Below are 19723 nucleotides of genomic sequence, written 5' to 3' on the forward strand. Positions count from 1 at the left end.
GTTCTCTCCTGGAGACCTCTGGGGCTGGGTTCACACTGGCAGTGTTGGACCTTCCTTAGTGGTGGCTGTAATGGCTGCTGTCACCCAGGAGTGAGCTAGAGACACTTAGCCTAGGAGATGGATTGGTTGCTTTGGCAGAATCTGCCATCTTGTGCAGAGTCACGCCATGTGTGTTAACTGACTCTATGCACTTGGTCTTCTCATCTGTCCAAAGAGAATGTGAGCCTCCCGGCCGCTCCATGAGTGGCTCTGAAGAATAAGCTCATGAAACATTTTAAAATGTAGAATCCTTGAGCCAGTGCAGTGGTTGCCTATCAAGTCTGAGCTCAGAAACCTCGGTTCTATCTTCAGAACCCACAGGGAAGAAAGAAGCAACTCCCCAAACTTGTTCTCTGACCTCCACACATGTGCTGTGGCATCAGCACGTGTGCTCGCGCGCACACACACACACACACACACACACACACACACTCGTGTACACACACGCCCTCCCCCTCTGCCCACACAAGCTCACACCAGTGAACAAATAAATAAATAATAGTGGTTCAAGGTCAGCTCTCCCCACACCCCTTTCACAGATAAAGTAATGGCCATGGAGGGGAGGGATATGACCTCAGATCACAAGGTGGGTGATGACAGTTGTGTGGAGTCCTGGGTGATTTCATGTGAATGGTGTGTGACTGGTCATCTCTGGGAACTCTAAATGTTTGCCCTTCTGTCCCCTCACTGTTCTTCATTGGGGGCAGGTTATTTCTTTTGGGAGGCCCCTAACTCCCTTTTTGCACAGGGCACCTCTTCTGACTTTGAAGTGGTCCCCACTGAGGAGCAGAATTCTCCACCCCAAACTGGCAGCCCTCCTAGGAACATGATGGTGAGCACAGGCAAGCCCCCTGAGCACGTCCTCCGCTTTCCTTTCTGTCACCTGCCCCCTGCATGACAGGCGCTGGGGCCACTCAGATCCCTTGGGTCCCCTGGAGTTACATGGGGGACACAGAGGGGCTAGAGCATGGGATGCTTCTCGTTCTCATATGCAAATCCCCTGCTGGTAACTTCCCCGACTTGGGGCACACAGTACCCCACTGTTGTGAAAGCCTGGGCCATTTGCCAGCCCTGCTGGCCTCTGGGCCAATCACCTTTCTATCAGTTATGATGACTCAGCCATTTGGGTCTGTACGCTCGAAGCCTGGGGGTGTGGAAAGGGTCTGACTGGTGCTTGTGGTGGTGGTGGGAGTAATTTACCCTTTTGTGCAGGTCCTTGACTCCTCCCAGGAGCTGGTGGGTTGGAGGTTAAACTTTCTGTTCATGTGTGGGGTGCACACACTCCTCCAGCTTCACAGGGGCTGCTCATATCCCCAGTCCTGCCGTGCAGTGCTTACCACCTTGGTCCCAACCGTGCAGTCCTTCTGTTCTTTATTAAAATGCCAGACTTCTTGGAGAGCTATTGTGACGGATCTGGAAGATTTGTCAGAGACCTTACATTCCTTCTTCCTCCTCATCCCTCCCTTCCTTCTTATATAATGTTTGCTTTATTCTGTTTTGTTTGTGTGTGAGAGAGAGGTCTCCCTCTGTAGCCCAGAACTCAGTGCCAGCCTCTTGCCTCATCCCTAAGTCCTTGTGCTGACAGACATGCCCACTGTAGACTGTAGTCTTAAATCGCTGCTCTGCCAGTGCTCCATGACCTCAGCTTCACCGATGCTGCGGTCTCTACCACCTCGAGTCCGGAGGGCTTGAATGACCGGTGTGCTTCTGCTCACCCACAAACAGAGATGGGCATTGAGCCTTTAATGCTGAAAGAATCATTCTGTCAGCCAGTGCTGAATGTGAGGCAGGACCTCCGTGTTTCATCTCCTGGGACCTTATGTCTCTCATCCTGTTCTGTCCCTGAGGACTCAGACACACTGAGGAGGCAAGATTCCCTTGTTCAGAAAGGTTTCACCATGTGACCATGGGCCAGTAACTTATCTCTTGAGGTAAAAGTCCCTGTGTAAGTCAGTCTGTCTTGCCTGTGCCACGTCAGAAATACACCAGCTCCTGCTGGTAGCTTGTGGGCTAGTTGGAGAAATTTAAGAGCACTTTGAGCCTTCAGAGAACAGCCTTGGTCCTTTGTGGTAAGACGTGGTGGGGAAGGGATGAAGAATTAGAGAGAGGTACCACCTTTCTTAGAACATGGTGCTGACAAGGTGACAAGGAGTGGGCTGAGCATCCAATCCAGTTGCCACAGAGCTCAGTAGCAAGTCACAGAGCCCTGCATTGCAGTCAGAAAACCCCGTTTGTAGGGCTGGCCCTGCCACAGACTGACTGGGTAGTTGTGAGCAAGTTCTCTGTCACTGTTCTTCACTCTCCCAGCCTGAACCCCAAGGTCCCTGTGGCTCTGCTCTCTGATTCCCTGAAGTGTTGCAGGAGGTCTGTTGTGTGAGTCTCTGAAGTATGTGTGGGGAGGGGGTCTGGAGGAGCTGAAGTGTGAGAGCATTTGGGGTAGATAGATGATCAGGATATATAGAAATGAGGCCTATAAAACCCTGGGGTCTGGCACAGGGGCTTGGGCAGGAAAAGGTTGGGAGGCCAGGACTGATACAGCAAGAAGGAAATGGTTATGCCTGATTGGGCATAATCAGAGTAGTGATTTCAGTAGGAATGTTCTCGAGAGAGTGGAGAGAGCCGTACTCAACTGTTCTGCCTGGGCTGCTCTCTCCTAAAATACTGCACTATGTTGGGGTTCTTTGGCATATTGTAACTGTGATTCTTAGGGTCAGATGGTATTTCATCCACTCCCAGGGAGACCCTCACCCCCCCACCACCACCACATGGAAATGGGGTGTGTACAGCGAGGGACTCCCTCTGTGCAATGAAGGAGGGAAGTGATATCCACACACTGCTGAGACAATGCCCAGCCTGGGGGAGGGTAAACCAACTACCCTCAGGCACTCACTCAGTAAGACTCAAAGCGTAGGAGGAAGATGGCTCTGGTGCTGTTAGGCCAGTAAGTGGCCTGGAAGTTCTAGGTCCTGCCCTGTGAGTCAGCTCCAGATAAGGAACCTGTGCAACTGGAAAATTTCCCTGGGCTAAGCAGAGGCCACAGGGGAAACTGAGTCATGAGGAATGGGGAAGCAGTGGGAGAATTGACCTGGTAAAGATCATCCCCTTGCTCCCACAGGAGCTGGGGCCCCCACCCCCAGAAGACAGCAACCTCATGCTCCACCTGCAGCGCCTGGAGACCACCCTGAGCGTGTGTGCTGAGGAACCTGACCACAGCCAGCTTTTCACCCACCTGGGCCGCATGGCCCTTGAGTTCAACAGATTGGCCTCCAAGGTGCATAAGAATGAGCAGCGCACGGCCATCCTGCAGGTGAGGCAGGCCAGCGCCCCTCCCCCACCCTTTGGGGGTAGGAGATTAACTATGGGGACATTGGAGGGCTGGATTCTAGGCCTCCTTGGGCCCCTTATTCACACTGGTGACTGCAGTAAGGAAGTTGTGGGAAAGTGTGTGAAAAAAGAAGGAAATGAGGAAATAGGAGGTGGGCCTTGCAGATTCACAATGGGAGCCCTGAGAGGTGTGGCCTGGCCAGCTGGGTATGGCCTGGTTTGTTCTTGTTTCTTTTGGGTTTTTTTGTTGTTGTTTTGGTTTGGTTTTTGTTTTGAGACAGGGTCTTACTGTATATCCCCAGCTGGCCTAGAATTTACTGTATAGACCAGTCTGGCCTTAAATTGAGAGATCTGCTTGCCTCTGCCACCTGAACTCACACTGTGGCTTGTTTTACTGTCACTGAAACTCTTTGTATGTTCTGTCCCCTGCAGTGAGAGCCGTTCATAGAACCCCTTCCCAGATAGGCAAACAGCACTCAAAAAATGTTTGTTTTTTTTTTAAACCCCAAGGTCACCCAGCTGGTAAATGATGGAGTGATCTTAGAACCTCAAAACCTCAATTCTTATATTCTATTTTGTTTTCTTGCCTTTTGGTTGTTTTTTTTTTGTTGTTGTTTTTTTGTTTTGTTTTGTTTTTTGGCAGTCTCACTCTTAGCCCAGGCTGGCCTGGACCTCACTCTAACCCAGGCTGGTCTCAGACTCACAGCATCCTCCTACCTCTGCCACTTAAGTGTGGGAATTCCAGATGTGAGCCACCCCACCCAGCTTTAATCTGTCATATTTTAAATCTCATACCCTTAGCCCACCCTCCCTCCTCACCTTCTTTCTCAAATCGCTCTCAAAAGGCTTCCTGTGTGTGTGTGTGTGTGTGTGTGAGGGGTGGTCAGATTGCTTTGCTCGGCCAGGTCAGGCTCTGGAGTTATGTTGCCCTTGGTTCTTCATTACTGAATGGTCTTGGACAAGTCCCTAATCTCTGTCCTACCAGGAAAGAGCTAAGCAGTGTCCCCTCCTGGGACAATTACATCAAAGGAGGCCCTTGTGCGGTCTAGAACCCAGTACTAGGAGAGGTCACTGTCCGCTTACCCACACTGGACAGGCCATCTTAACTTGGAGGGCTTTTCAGGTAACTGTGGTCCACTTAACAATTAATTGGTGACCATTGCAAAGATGGTAAAAATAAGGCTGCTGGAGGCCCTGCTCAGGGATTGAGCACCCCTTCCTGTGGGCAGAGCCCTCACCTGAAGGCTCCCCTCTCCTGGGTAAAACCACCACCTTCTGTGCCAGTTGGCATCGATGAAAGGAGGGGATCTACCCTCTGTATTTGAGCAGCTGAGGTCTCGGCTGGCTCTATGACAAGGGATATCCTCTTATTGGAGACTGGAGAAGCAATGGAAATGTGTGGTGGAGGGCCTGGGGTTTGGGCTGGCACGAGGAAACCTCTTTGAGAGGCCACCAAGGCTTTGGAGTTTCCAAGCTGAGCTCTGTGAAAGAAAACCTAACACAGTACGGGGGCTGAGATCATTCTGAGCATCAACTTTTGGCACTCAGATGGGGGATGTGTGCTGGCCCCTGATACCCACCAGCCTCTTACATTGGTCTCCTGCTTATTCTCTTCTTGGCTCTAACAGTACCAACAGTTCTATCTTTTTAGATAGTTGATTTGCTTAGTCTGTACTCACAGCTGAGTGTTGTCTTCACAAAGGCAGCATATTCACCATGGTACCCTGGTGCCTGGCACTTCATCCACAGTTGGTGAAAGAATGAGCAAGCCAGGTGTGGAAGCTCACACCCATAATGCCAGCTCTAGGGGCCGAGGCAGGAGAATCTCAAGTTCAAGGTCATTCTGGGCTACTTAGCTAGATCCTGTCTCAAAAACAAAAACCGAAAAACAAAGTTGGAGAGATACTTAGCAGTTTAGAGCAATGGCTGCTCTTGCAGAGGACCTGGTTTGGTAACCAGCACCCACGCTGCATCCATCTCACATCTCTAGCTCCAGTTTCAGGGGATCTGACGCCCTCTTCTGGCCTCTGTGGGCACTGTGCACATATGGTGCACAGCATACATGCAGGCAAAATACCTATATACATAATTTTTTTAAAAAGCAAATCAATCTTTAAAACAAATAATGGACAAGCTCACAGGTGTGCTCGTAGACTCTCTGATGGAGGGTGGTGACTTTGTACCCAGGGCATTTACCTAGAGGCCCCAAAAACAGCCCTCTGTCCTGGAATGGCAGTGTAACAAATGAGGTGTCATTGTGGCCTTCCCTCAGAGACAGGAGCAGTACATTCTGTTCCCTGGAGTCCCCACCCAGGGACATAGCAACTCCCTGTTTCTCGGACTCTGGGTGGAGGAAGCTGAATCCAGTTCCTCCTCATTCTCTCTCTGATTTGTTTCTTGGCTCACTCAACGAACATTGCAGGCTTGCACCTGTAATCTCAGCACTTAGGAGGCCGAGGCAAGAAGATTGCTGGGAGTTCAGTGCCAAGTTGTAGTGAGTTTCAGGCCCGGCCGTATTACAGGATGAGGCCTTGCCTAAAAAAGAAAAAGACATACATATTTTTTGAGATCAAATATGGCATAGGGCCCTCCGTTCGGCACTGAAGAAACCAATAACAAGCTTTCTGTTTTCTCAACCTTCAGCCCACAGTGTCCAACACCTGCAGTGCAAGGCTGCCCTTCCACCCATCCAGGACTGTCTTACGCTGGTCAGAAAGGGGCCAGCAGTTCTGAAGTCTCCCTGGTGACACGGGTGACGTGGCACAACTTCTCTTGTGTTCTGTAGTAGGAATTCATTCTTTCCATACCACTGCTCTAGTGGATATACCATGTCCACCCTAGTTCGAAAAAGAGACCAGAGAAGTGAGCCAGGGACTGTTGCCAAAGACGAGCAGTCTAGACAGGGAGATCTATGCAGGGAAGAGAGGGAATTTCACTATGAGGACCAGGACCCCAATGCATCCTCACTGCTGGCTCCAGTGAAAGAGAAGCCCAGTGGCCTGGCTCCCAGCTATCCTGCCAATCAAAGGGATATAGTATCTGGTCCTGCCTGGGCTGGCTGCAGCTCCAGATCCTTGTGTGAGCCTGCCTCAGGATATGCACCCTCTTAACCCCCCCCCCCTGTCTCCCAATCTGTCCCACAGACCTTGTGTGAGCAGCTGCGCCAGGAGAATGAGGCCCTGAAGGCCAAGCTGGACAAGGGGTTGGAACAGCGGGATCAGGCTGCTGAGAGACTGCTGTAAGTGCAGGCCACCTTGAGACTGGAACAGGAGGAATAGAGCAGGAGGAATAGATAATGTGACTCACTGGTTCCTGGAACGAGGCCACTTCTTAGAGCTCTGTTCTGACAGCAGATCTCTTGGCCCTTCTCCTTGGCGGTCTGGGATTTTTCCCTTGTGTTTTGTTTACCTTGGGAGGGGATGTAAACAGCTTTGAGAGCTGTCCTCCCCTGGGGAAAACTGCTTAGATTAGTGTAGGATCTGGCTCAGGACTGTCCTGCCCCCTGGTGGTCATTATTCCCTGCTCCCATTTTTCTGGAATCTTTGGAAGTCCCTCACTGCACTCAGGCCTGTGGGAAAGCATGGGTGTCCAGCCTCTCTGGCTTTGACAAGACTGAGTTGGTATGTCTTAGGTGAACCATAGGGTCTGCCCATCACCAAGGATTGCTGTGACCACAATGTAAGAGGCCTGGGGAAACAGGAATTTGTGAATGCTGGATTTCAAAGGGCCTTTGCCCTTAGATCGTACAGACTAGCCCACATTGTGTGAGGCGAAGCAGGCCTGGAGAGAGGCGGGCTTCCTAAGGGTCTCACTACAAGGACTTAACCATTCACTAGCAGCAGTTCCTGCTCTCTGTGGCTCTGGGTAACGGTGCTGGGTAACTGCTGGACGAGTGACTCTGTATTAGAACCAGTACTTGCTACTCTGTGTTTCCTCTTGGTCACTGTGGCCACAGGGCCATTTTGCATCATTGAGTCTTGGTTTACATTTGGATGGCCCAGTGGTTGGGGCTTTAGAGCCATACTCCATTACTCATGGAGGACGTGGATAATGTCAAGGACAAGGATGCCCAGGGTGAAGGACAGATGAGTGAGTGAGAAGGCAAAAGCCTTCTCCCAAGGGCTTATGGGTAAGAAGGCAGGAATTCAAGTCCTTGTTGAATAACCTGGAGAAAAGCCATTTGACGCCATGTATCCCTGTAGTTAAGTAGAAGATGAGGGAGTGTGTCCATGCAGGGAAACTGCACGCTCTCAGGGGGCTCACGGGTGCCCTTTTTGTCTCATCACACTTCCCAGAACACTGCTGCGGTGCCTGTGACAGTAGGTCCTTGGCTGTGAAGGCCCCCTAACCCAGAGCTGACATTGTGACTTCTCCACTTCTCTCTTATCCAGGGAGGAAAACATGGAGCTTAAGAAGCTGTTGATGAACAGCAGCTGCAAAGAGGGCCTCTGTATGCAGCCCAGCTCCCCAAAGACAGAGGGTGCTGGCAAGAAGGGCATAGCTGGACAGCAGCAGGTACGTGGCAGGAAGTTCTTGTATCCCAGGCTTCTCAGACCCAGGATCTGCTTACCTCCTCAGTCAGAGTGAGCTCTCCTCTTCCTACACACAGTTCCAGCGGCAGAAGGTTCTAGTTGATAAACCATGTTTCCTAGCTCAACATCCGCCTCTGTGGTATGACCACTTCTTGGCCTTTTGTTCTGCTTTCATTCCCTGTGGAATGTCCCATTCCCTAAGACACATGCTCAGAATTATTGGCCGTCATGTGGCTCTGTGACCCTTCCACTGGCTGCTTCTCTTGCTTGCTAGCTCGGATTATCCAACTGCTGCTCATGGGAGTTGGGGTTCAGTGTTTTGCTCATTCTGGGTACTAGCACCTTAATGCATTTTGTCAAGGTCTGTGTGTGTGTCTGTCTGTCTCTCTCTTTCTGTCTGTCTCCCTGTCTCTCTCCTCCCAAAAGTCAATGTAGCATATCAGACATTCCAAGGAGAACTGAGATGTCAGACTGAGCAGGGTCCTATGGAGTTCTTGTTAAGCTTGTGAGATTGTACCTTTGAGCCTCTGCATGGAAAGGAAGATGCTGGTAGTATCGTTATGGTCTGAGGATGCCACAGCACTGACCTCCCACCTCCAGACCCAGTCTTGCCACACAGCAAAGTCCCAAGTGTCCCTTGCTCCACTTTCACCAGTCCCCCAATCTCCTCTCACCCATTCTCTAACAGAACATCTCCCCCTCTTGCAGCATATGCCCTAATGCTAACTTTATACTGTGTAAGGTAGTAATTATCTCGGTCACTCACTGCTCGTCACTGGATGGAGATGTACTTTCCCCAGGACTTGCAAAGCCATAAGCTCATTCAGGCGCTTCTGCCTGAAAGGATGCCTCATCTCTGGCAGGAGTCTTGGAAAGGTCATGTGCCATCATGTAATAAAGATTCTTCCATCATCTCTCAAGCAAACATGGGTTTGGCCAGCTAAACAGCAAAGCCTCTCCACCCCCATCTCTTACTAGCACTGTGCCCCCATTTTCATTTTTTAAAGTATGATCACACTATGTAGCCATGGTTGGTCTGGAACTCACCCTGTAGACTAGCCTGGCCACCAGCTCACAGAGCTCCTCTTGCCTCTGCTGGGATTAAAGATATATGCCACATCACCTAGCCTTTAGCTGTTGCTTTTAACAGTAGATTTGGAAACAGGAGTGCCTCTATCTGCAAAGGTAAGGGAGCCCAGCACCCTCCAGGAGACAGTGGGCTTCCTGGGGGCAGGCATCTCTGCCCTTTCTCAGGGACCGCCATACCAAATACACCTTTTCCTTTCCAGGTGTTGTGGTATGCTTACAGGGCATAGCCTGTAGGGGGCACTAGAGGCCCATAAAATCTGCTTCCACTCTGCCCAGCCTGTGATAGATAGGAAACAGAATGTGAGAGTAGGGACAGCATGACTGCAGGGCAGATCGGCCTCACTGGGCGGGCTCTAGTCAATGGGGCTCGTGCAGACCCCGTAGTCTGCTCTCACACTGAGGGCCATGGTCACAGTCGCTGCATCTGCACTCCACCTGGTCTGTGCTTGTCACCTCAAAACTTACTAGTTGTTTAACTTCAAAATATTTTATTTTGCGCTAATTTAAACTTATACAGAAATGGGTTCTGGTCCCATACTCCCTCTGGCTTCCCTGGCCAGCTTATGTTACCACAGAACCACCTTACCAACAATCTTACATAACTATGGCTCAGTTACCAAAGCAGGAATTACATTGTCCTTCCAACACTTCAGATGCCACACATCCTTCACCCTTGTCCTTCCTTTGTTCTAGAACAGAATCCAGATCACACATGGCCTTCAGTTGTCACAGCTCCATAGTCTTTTCATGCCTGTGACATTGCTCAGCTGTTCCTTGTTTTCATGACCTTGACACTTTTGAGTTCTGCTTGCCAGTTGTTTTGCAGAATAGGTTTGGGTTTCTATTAGATTGTGGTCTATTAGAAGGCTTTCTCTGTTCTCCTCAGGCCGGTGTGATGGCAGGTAAAGTCCCTGAGGTGGGGGTCTTGGGTACAGCCGAGAAGAAGGTGAAGATACTGGAACAGCAACGCATGGAGGTAGGTGGCTGGACAGGGTGGTCAGTGAGCACCCTTCTGCCCTCTTGGGACCAGAGGGATGAAGGCTCCGCTTGGCTCTCTGATTCCCACTGGTCCCAGGTCATCTTAGAGAGTTATAATGGAAACCATTGGACTGTCTGTCCATGGGAAAGGTCTCTCTTGATCTACCACAGCGATCACTGAGGATACTGTACTTGTGGTGCAGCCTGAACTTGTTTGGGGAGCTTAGGGGGCTGGAGAGATGGCTCTTTAGTAGGAGTGCATACTGCTCTTGCAGAGGACCTGCGGTTCAGTTCCCAGGACCCTCATAGGGCAGCTCACAACTGCCTGTAACTGCCTCCAGAGAGTCTGACCCCCTGTTCTGGTCTCACCCACACTCACGTGTACAAACCCACATACAAGCGTGTGCATGTATACATATAAGTTAAAGGGGGGCGCGAAGGATGGCTAAAGTAAACTGAGTGGTCCGGCAGGTCACGGTAAGTCAGGCCAGTATCAGCGTGGGAGACACACGCTGCAGTGTGGGAGTGGCCAGCAGTGAAGGAAGCTCCCCTGCTCTTGGCCTCAGCATTCTGTCTCACAAGCCCCTCCCCACCTCCAGCCCAGGGCGGTAGCCTGTCCCTCTTTCTCTAGGTCTCTCCTTATAGCTGGGTCCTTTCCTAGCCTCCTCCCTCCTGCCCCTTTTGCCCTCACATACACCCGAAAGCCTGCTTGCAAATATACTCTGACTTATTTTACTCAGATCTCAGAACTAAAAGAACACTCATTATAAAATGAATCAGAACTCTCCCTAGAGATAACTACAGCTAATTTCAGCTCACTGCATTCCCTTGGGGTTGTTTTGTTTTACTTTTTTATGGTACTAGGAACTGGACCTATGGCTCCACCTAGTTGCCTAGGCAAACCTTGAACTCATAGTCCTCCTAAGTAGCCAAGGACACAGAGGTGCACACCCTTTGTTCAGTTTTTTTTAATGCAAAAAAAATGAAGTGACACATATTACTTTTCAGGTTAATTTTTTTTTCTTTTAAAATTATCTCAGAATATTTGTTCAGCTCTACAGCATAAGCCAATTGCTTCATTTTTTGGTACTTTTGTCTTTGGCATTACATCTGAAATCGGAATATCCTTTCTCATGTCTGTCATTTTATTTTCTTAGTGCTGCAGAGTTGTTTTTCTTTCCCAAGAACTTGCTCTGTCAAGAGTCTATGTTATCATTAGCATTATCTTAAAGCCGAGAGAATGTATTAAGTGTCTTTATTTTCTCAATGGCCGTGCAGTACCTGCTTATGTGTGATTTAACCAGTGTCCTACACTAAGTGACCTCTGGGTGGGTGCGCGTGCACATACACACACAGAGGAGAGTGTCATTTTAGTTTTGGTTTTGTTTTAAGATAACATCTTTCTATGCAGCCTTGGCTATGTAGATCAGGCTAGCCTCAAACTCACAGAGACCTCTTACCTCTGCTTGAGTGCTGGGGTCAAAGGTGTGGCTACCGTGTCCGGCTAATTAGTCTTTCAGTATGTTTGCACACATGGCTGAAGTGTTTTACTTTCCTTCTTTTTTCCTTCCTGTACCAGGGATTGAACTCCGGGCCTTGTGCTTGTAGCAAGCACTCTCCTAGAGTCTCACCTCAGCCCTTGGTTTTAGTATTTCCATTAGTTAAATTTGTTAGAGTGGAATAATTGGTGTTAAGGACAGTGAAAACCTGAGATTGTCACATCCTTTTCAAATTGCCCTCTGAAGAGTCCTGTTTGTGCCTCATAGTAACTGTTTCCTAGTCTCAGTGTTCCCTGTGGCTTTCCTAGTAAGGCTGAAATGGAGCTGGGGGGGAGAGGGGGGATAAAGGTGGAGCAGCAGGGAGCTTTTGCTTAGTGGGGGATAGAGGAGGCCCTCCTCCCCTCTGTATGCTCTGGGCGCCTGGGGTGGGTTTCTGGCACTCCTGTGTGTTTTTAACCCAGCACCTGCTTGCCCACAGCTGCTGGAAGTGAACAAGCAGTGGGACCAGCACTTCCGGTCCATGAAGCAGCAGTATGAGCAGAAGGTGATGGAGTTCCTGGGAGCTGAGCCAAGGATGGCTCAAGGAGGAGGGATGAGGGGCTTTTATCCAGACTGAAACGGGGATGTGGAGGGACAGCTGGTGCATGCTCCCCCCACCCACCCTCACACTCCCTCTCTGCCACTCCTCCAGATCACAGAGCTCCGCCAGAAGCTGGTGGACCTGCAGAAACAGGTGACTGAGCTGGAGACTGAGCGTGAGCAGAAGCAGCGGGACTTTGATCGGAAACTCCTCCTGGCCAAGTCAAAGATCGAGGTAGAAGAGGCAAGTGTGACCAGGCCTGCAGGCTCTGAGGTTCCAGGCCCCTCCCAGAGTCCCTGGGATCAGTGAGTCAGGGATAGAGTCAGGTGCTCTGAGACCTCTGGTGGGCCTGTCTTCTTTCTAAAATTGAGAAGTCGGGATAACTATTTCTTTTCAGTTTTTTCTGCTTGCATTTTGCAAAGGTTTTTTGATCTATTGAAATTTTTTTTAGGATTATTTACTTTTATTTTATGTGTATAGATGTTTTGCCTACATTTATGTCCATGTACCATATGTGTGCCCTGTGCCTGCAGAGGCCGGAAGAGGGCACCAAATCTCTTGGAACTGGGATTACAATTATGAGCTCACCATACGGGTGCTAGGAATCAAACCCAGGTCCTCTGAAAGAATAGCTAGTCCCCTTAACCACTAAGCCATCTCTCCATAAATCTTAAGATCCCAAGGAATTATACAAAGAAGTACATAATATGAAAACATGAAAATGGGACTGATAGGCTCACACCTGTGATCCCAGCACTCGGGAGGCTGAGGCAAGAGAGTAAAGAGTTACAGGCCCGCCTAAGCTGTATACCACGGGCCTGTCTTGGGATGGAGCTGGCTCTCAGTTGGTAAAGCACTTGCCTAGTAGGCATGATGCCCTGAATTCAATCCTTACTTCTACATAAACCAGGCATGGGAGTGTGCAGAAGGAAGTACAGAAGTTCAGGGCCATCCTTGGCTGCATAGTGAGTGTGAGGCCAGCCTGGGCTACATGAGATTGTCAAAATCAAATTAAATACTGTCTCCTGAAACAGATAAAAGCAGGTCTTGGTGGGGTGAGGTGCTGTTGAGAGTAGAGCAGGGCCTAAGAAAGAAGGAATTTGTTTATCCGGTCATCTTGTTAGCCTGCCCAGGCACTGTCCCAGATAGACTCGGAGGAAGTAGTCAGCTCTGCCCTGGCTGGAGAAGAGATGCTGAGTCACCAGATAAAGGCTAATAACTAAAAGTGTGTTGAGTTCTACAACAAAGAAAGGGCAGAGATCAGTGGCTGGACAGAAGGGGCCTGATTCGGGCTATGCTGTGAAGCGGCATTCTGAAGAAATGGCCTCTGCTCTGCCATGTGTGACTGGTGCCAGCCACCTGACTCCCGGACCCTCGGGAGGGTTAGTGACAGTGCCACTTCTTTCTCTCTATGGGAGCTGCACGTGGGCCGCTTTGCCTAGCTTTAAAGGGATACTTTCAACACAGATTGCATTTCAGAGGCCCTCCAGCAGCACGTGGCACGCGGGCCTTATCTGAGCGCAGCCTGTGTCTGTGACTACTTCTTTCCCTTGAGAATTGGTGATAGAGACACTGTGCCTTTCTTCTGAGTGCACCAGCATGGCACCCAAGCCAGATGTCCTGGCTCTGTGGTCTCTTTTCCTCACTCATGTCTACAAGGGAAACAGATCCCTGGAATCTGACCTTCTATCCTGTCTTCTGAAGGAGGGCAGGGCCTTTCCAGGGTAAGCCTGGCCTTGAAGACAAGAACTCTGGTTGAGGACATGCTTTGTCCTAGAGCCTTCAGCAGGAGCCAGGCCATCACCCATGTGTCTCGGGCCAGGCTGCCCTGAGCCACCTCTGACTAGAAACCACTCACCCACCGATATGTGAAATATTGACTAAAAGTCACACAGAAAGGAATGAGCACTGACCCACCTCAGTCTGTCCCTTGATCCACATGACACAATACAGATGAGCTAAACACTTTCCCGGAAGACTTCCCTCTCCCCCTCCCTAGACCCTGGTCCTCTGAGAGGTAACCATAGTTACATTTTTTTTAGATTTATTTATTTTATGTATAAGGTTATTTTGCCTTTATGTATGTATGTGCACCCCCTATGTGCCTGATCTCATGTGGGTAGAAGAAGGATTAGTTTCGGATGTTTGGAAGTCACCATGTGAGTGCTAAGAATTGAACTGAGGTCCTCTGCAAGAACGAGTGCTTGTAATCACTAAGCCATCTCTCCAGCTCCCAGACCTTTTTTCAGATATGTCTGCTGACAATACAGTTTGCTTTAGCCGTACTGCTCTTTATGCTGCACTGCCATCCACTGTTTTAATTTTTATCTATTTTTGAAACAGGCTTCTTGCTGTGTAGCCTAGGTCTGAAACTCGCTATGTACCTCAGACTGTACTTGTACTTAAGAGATCCATCTGCCCCAGCCTCCAGATTGTGTGGATTAAAGGTGTCCGCCACTACTTTGAGCCCAACCACTGTTTTAAACTCTGGTGCAGGCCTACAATGCCAGTTTCTCGGAAGGCTGAGGCAGGAGGATCACCAAAGCTCAGAGCCTCCCTGGGCTGAGTTAAAGCTTGCCTAAGCAAATTAGTAAGGCCATGTCTTGAATATAAAAATCACAAAAGTCAGGAGCTGGGGAGTTGGAACCATAGCTCACAGTTGCTTAGCAAGCATGAAACTCAGCCCCTAGAAGAGTAAATAATCCGTTTCTTGGCCTGGTGAATAGCATTCGGTGCTTTCACCACTACGGCCGGTTTGATTCCCAGTCAGGGCAGTATATCTAGGTCAGGGAGATGGGTGAGTGAGTGAAGTACTTGCCGACTCTCACAAGTTGTCATCTGACCTCCACACGGGCATACCCACACATACAGACAATAAAAAATGTAAAAAGTAAAGAAACTCTTCCTTTGATATGAGTGGACTAGAAATGAGGGCCTTGAATTCTGCCCCAACTCCCTGTGTGGTCTGCAGACAGTCAACACACACAGAGTTTCTCATTAAGCAAAGGGGCCTTATACCCAGCCACCATTCCAGCTGTGTCTACACACACACATACACACACACACACACACATATACACAGTTTCTCGTTGAGCAAAGGGGCCTGATTCCCTGCCACCGTTCCAGCTGTGTCTACACACACACACACACACACACACACACACACACACACACACACAGTTTCTCATTGAGCAAAGGAGCCTTATACCCAGCCACCATTCCAGCTGTGTCTACACACACACACACACACACACACACACACACACAGTTTCTCATTGAGCAAAGGAGCCTTATACCCAGCCACCATTCCAGCTGTGTCTACACACACACACACACACACACACACACACACACACAGTTTCTCGTTGAGCAAAGGGGCCTGATTCCCTGCCACCATTCCAGCTGTGTCTACACACACACACACACACACACACACACACACACACAGTTTCTCGTTGAGCAAAGGGGCCTGATTCCCTGCCACCATTCCAGCTGTGTCTACACACACACCATTTCAGCTGTGGCTGTGTGATGCAGAAGCCTGGAAGCTTCCACCCCTCAGCTGTGGTGACCTTTTATTCTGTACACTTCTCTGGAGGGCCTCCTCCTGTCCCGCTTATGTCTTTGAGTCTCTTCTATTCTTAGAAACCCGAGGTCCTTAAGGGGCTGTGGTTGTCTTCATTCTTTGTGAATCTGGTGGAGACAGGGGCTTTACTCCTGAGAGAGTTTCACAAACAACATTTTACACTCCATTTTGGAACTCACAGCTCTCATGAGGTCCCTCTGTGGCTTTGGCTAAAGATCTATTAGCCCTAGGACTTAGCTTACTTAAGAGGGCCTGTGTGGGGCAGGGTCTCTGCCAGATGGTGAAGGAGCTAGCATCAGACTTGGGGGCCTTTTTCACTCTGCCAGGCTTCTCTTCCTTGAAAGCAGGACAAATGGGCTCTCAAAGACACCAACCTCTCCCCAGGTTACTGCAGAAAGCACTGAGATGCTTCCTGAAGGAGGGAGAGCCAGGGCATGGGTCAGGCAGTCCAGGCCTCCTGGAGAGTCCCTGTTTACCAACCCTTCTCTCCTGCAGACCGACAAGGAACAGCTGACAGCAGAGGCCAAGGAGTTGCGCCAGAAGGTCAAGTACCTGCAGGATCAGCTGAGCCCACTCACCCGGCATCGCGAATACCAGGAAAAGGAGATCCAGCGGCTCAATAAGGTGGGCACTAAGACACGTCCCCTTGGGGGAAGGCTTCTGTGAGCTCAGCTGCAAGGCCCACCCACTCTTCTGCTGGCACCCATAAATCAGGAGAGGCGAACCCTTTTCAGTGGGTTAAAGGCACAATTCCTGTCATCCCTGCCCCCACACACCCTGGGTGACCCACTCCTCTCTCCCATATGGCCTTTGTACATGGTGGCTTCCTCTCAGGAGCCCACTATCTCCTGACAGTGTCTGGCCTACCCAAGCATAAGCATCACTTGTTCAGCAAAACTGTCCCTGGTTTCTTTTTGGTGGCCCCATCTTATGGTCCTAGGGTAGCAACAGCTGTTTCCTCACCCAACTGATGATTGTCCTGTTAATGCATACACACACACATACTTCTTGAAGCCAGGGTAAGAGACCTGTCACTGAGAGTTCCTGCTGCCTAGAGGCTAACGTCCAAGGAGCATTCTGTGGACAAGAAAGAAAGTAGTGAGAGGGTGTGGGTGACTAAGGGCACTTTGCCTTCTTTGTTGGTTTCATTTTTCGAGTCAGGGCTACTCTCTGCATCCCTGACTGTCCTGGAACTCATTCTGTAGACCAGGCTGGCTTTGAACTCAGAGATCTCCTGCCTCTGACTTCCAGGTGCTGGGAGTGAAGGTGTGCACCCTCATACCCAGTTTCCCCCACCACCCACTCCCTACCCCAACTTTGTCTGGTCTTCACGGTTGGTTGGTAAAATAGAAACTCAAGTAGAAATTGCAGTCCAGGCTCATATAATTGAGACAAGATAGGTTGCTGGGGCTAAGTAAGAATCCTGAAAATGCCATCAGACAATGCAGCTTCTCTTGAAAAGCTAGGCTTCTTTCTAGGTCTTGGGTATGAAAAGTTGAGCCAGGCCTGTTCAGAGGTCTTTGTACTGAAGTCCTCAGGTTAGCCTGCAGGTTAAAGGCACACAGGTTGGGTGGACAGCCTTGTGCTCACTCCTTAGCTGTCTCCCTTAGGGTTTCTGTCGCTCTGATAAACCACCATGACCCAGAGCAGCTTGGGAGGGAAGGGCTTGTTTTATCTATAAATTTCAGATCCCAATCTGTTATTGAGCTAGGGCAGGGCAGGAATTTGGATGCAGGAGCTGAGGCAGAGACCACAGAGGAACACCACTTACAGACTTGCTCCTCCTGGCTTGCTTAGCCTGCTTTAGTATATACTCCAGGACTAACCAGCCCAGGGGTGGCACCACCCACAGTGAGATGGACCTTCCTGTATCAATCGCTAATCAAGACAATGCCTCAAAGGCTTGCCTATAGGTTGGTTTGATGGGGGCATTTTCACAGTTGAGGTTTCCTGTCCTCAGATGATTCTGGCTTGTTTCAAATTGACAAAAAACCAACACAGGACACTCAACCGAGTCACAGTGGGTCTCTGGGTCTCAACTTTCATATGTGGAAAATGGGAGTAAGGCCCTAGCCATGGGATGATGATGAGGCTTCAGTACAGTGGCCCAGGTACAGCATTGATGGGTAGAGCTGGTTAAGGACCACTGTTGTGGGGGTGATAGTTATAGTCACTGTCCTGTCAGAAAGAGGCTCTCCAGGAGTGATCTGACTTCAGGGAGGCCTGCTACTGATCCTGTCTCTTCTCTCCTGACCCCAGGCTCTGGAGGAGGCTCTCAGCATCCAGGCCTCTTCATCTCCACCACCAGGTTATGGGAGCCCAGAAGGGTCTGGGAGCCACCTGAGGAAGCAGGAGCTAGTGACACAGAATGAGCTACTGAAACAGCAGGTGAGGCTCAGAGAGCTGGTGCATCCCTGGGAGCCAGCCGACCCTCCCCCATGCTAGCTCTGCTGTCCATCTCTGTGGGCCTGGCCATCATGTTTCTACTCCTTAATATTAAGCCAACGATCTCTTTGTTCAAATAAAGTCCTGTCTCAGGTCCACAGTATAAGACAGAAGAACACAGAATTACTCTGGCGAAGTTGGATCTGGGGCTCACGGTGCTCTACTCCAATCTCCAGTGCCCCCAGTGAGAAGCATGGGCCCTGAGCCGGAGCAGTGCGGCTTCCAGAAGGGTGCCCTGACCCCTCACATACCGGTCCCCTCCAGGTAAAGATCTTCGAGGAGGACTTCCAGAGGGAACGGAGTGACCGTGAACGAATGAATGAAGAGAAGGAAGAGTTGAAGAAGCAGGTGGAGAAGCTGCAGGCCCAGGTCACCCTGACAAATGTCCAGGTAAGAGCACCACCCTGGCCTTAAGGGGTTAGAGGGCCCTGGGGACTTACTAGACTCCATCTCTACTCCCACTCCTCTCTATGACCTGCCAGTCCCTTGTCCTCTGACTCTGACTCTAAGTCAGTGTTGATGCCTAGGAGAGCAGAATGAACAGGACAGAATGAAAGACGCTAGCAAGAAAGCACTTGAGTGCCCTCCTGACCTGTGTCAGCCACCAGGAAGAGCAGGGGCCCCACAGCCAACAGCCCAGCTTCTGCTGTGCCCATTAGTGCCCTTCCTGGAACGTCCCAAGCTTGAGTAGCATCCTGGACCTCAGCCATCTGCCCTCAGGGTGTGAGGCCTTGGGCCTACACCTGCCTATGAGCCATCTGTACTATCGGGCCTCTCTCCCTCCTCCAGCTCAAAGCACTCAAAGATGAGGAGAAGGCCAGAGAAGCCCTCAAACAGCAGAAGAGGAAAGCGAAGGTGAGCAGCTGGAGGGAATGGGCAGCATGCAGTGTCTGCCCACCTTCAGGGAGTGGGGTCTCAAGGGAAAGATGGCTGGCGTTCTGCCAGTTCAGTGCCAACAGAACAGTCCTCAGTAACTGTCATTACCAGTCATCTGTGACCAGTGACCAGGTCCCCAGTTCTGCCTATGTCCCAGCCTCCCTGACGTCCCAAGAGCTAAGATTCCAGCTACAGGGTAACAAGGTTGGTGCCGCTGGCTGGTGGCGGGTCAGAAGCAGATATGAGCCTTTCTTGCAGGCCTCAGGAGAGCGCTACCACGTGGAACCCCACCCAGAGCACCTCTGCGGAGCCTATCCCTATGCCTACCCACCCATGCCAGCCATGGTGCCTCACCATACCTACAAGGACTGGTCCCAGATCCGCTACCCTCCACCCCCCATGCCCATGGAGCACCCACCCCCACTCCCCAACTCTCGCCTCTACCATCTGGTGAGTCTGTGTCCCTCCTTCCTGCAGATTCCATCTAGAAAGGAAGGTCAAGTGAGGGGGTGGGAACCTGCTGTCCAGGCGGTTTCTCAGAGACAGCATGGCTGTAGGCAGGTGTCCAGGCCTGGCCCCGGGCTTCTTTCCTTGGAATTAAGACTCTGCAGCCCTAGCTGCTCAGCACCAGTGGTGTCAAAGGGAGGAGGCCCAGTAGGAATGCAGAGTAGGAGGGACCACCATCAGATCCCTTCAGTTGAGTCAGGTCTGACCTTGACCATGCTTCTCCCCTTCTTCTGCCTCTTTCCCTCTCTCTACTCTCTCCTTTCCCTCC

General features: G+C 50.5%; 1 protein-coding gene across 4 annotated transcripts in view; it reads left to right on the forward strand.

Moving 5' to 3' along the window:
• Positions 1 to 19723, forward strand: part of Tnip1 (TNFAIP3 interacting protein 1) — a 41886-nt gene that overhangs the window by 16758 nt on the left and 5405 nt on the right. For all 4 annotated transcript variants that reach the window (XM_041664556.1, XM_041664555.1, XM_041664553.1 and 1 more), the window contains exons 5-16: positions 788 to 871; positions 3155 to 3346; positions 6507 to 6601; positions 7755 to 7878; positions 9871 to 9960; positions 11940 to 12005; positions 12153 to 12284; positions 16123 to 16251; positions 17887 to 18015; positions 18337 to 18462; positions 18862 to 18927; positions 19207 to 19398. In XM_041664556.1, the coding sequence (XP_041520490.1) occupies positions 788 to 871; positions 3155 to 3346; positions 6507 to 6601; positions 7755 to 7878; positions 9871 to 9960; positions 11940 to 12005; positions 12153 to 12284; positions 16123 to 16251; positions 17887 to 18015; positions 18337 to 18462; positions 18862 to 18927; positions 19207 to 19398 (1425 nt within the window). The remainder of the gene's footprint in view (positions 1 to 787; positions 872 to 3154; positions 3347 to 6506; positions 6602 to 7754; positions 7879 to 9870; positions 9961 to 11939; positions 12006 to 12152; positions 12285 to 16122; positions 16252 to 17886; positions 18016 to 18336; positions 18463 to 18861; positions 18928 to 19206; positions 19399 to 19723) is intronic.

The sequence above is a fragment of the Microtus oregoni genome, unplaced genomic scaffold (genome assembly GCF_018167655.1).
Source record: "Microtus oregoni isolate MIOR12 unplaced genomic scaffold, Mior012 000015F_ref0000493, whole genome shotgun sequence".
In the NCBI taxonomy this organism is placed as follows: Eukaryota; Metazoa; Chordata; class Mammalia; order Rodentia; family Cricetidae; genus Microtus; species Microtus oregoni.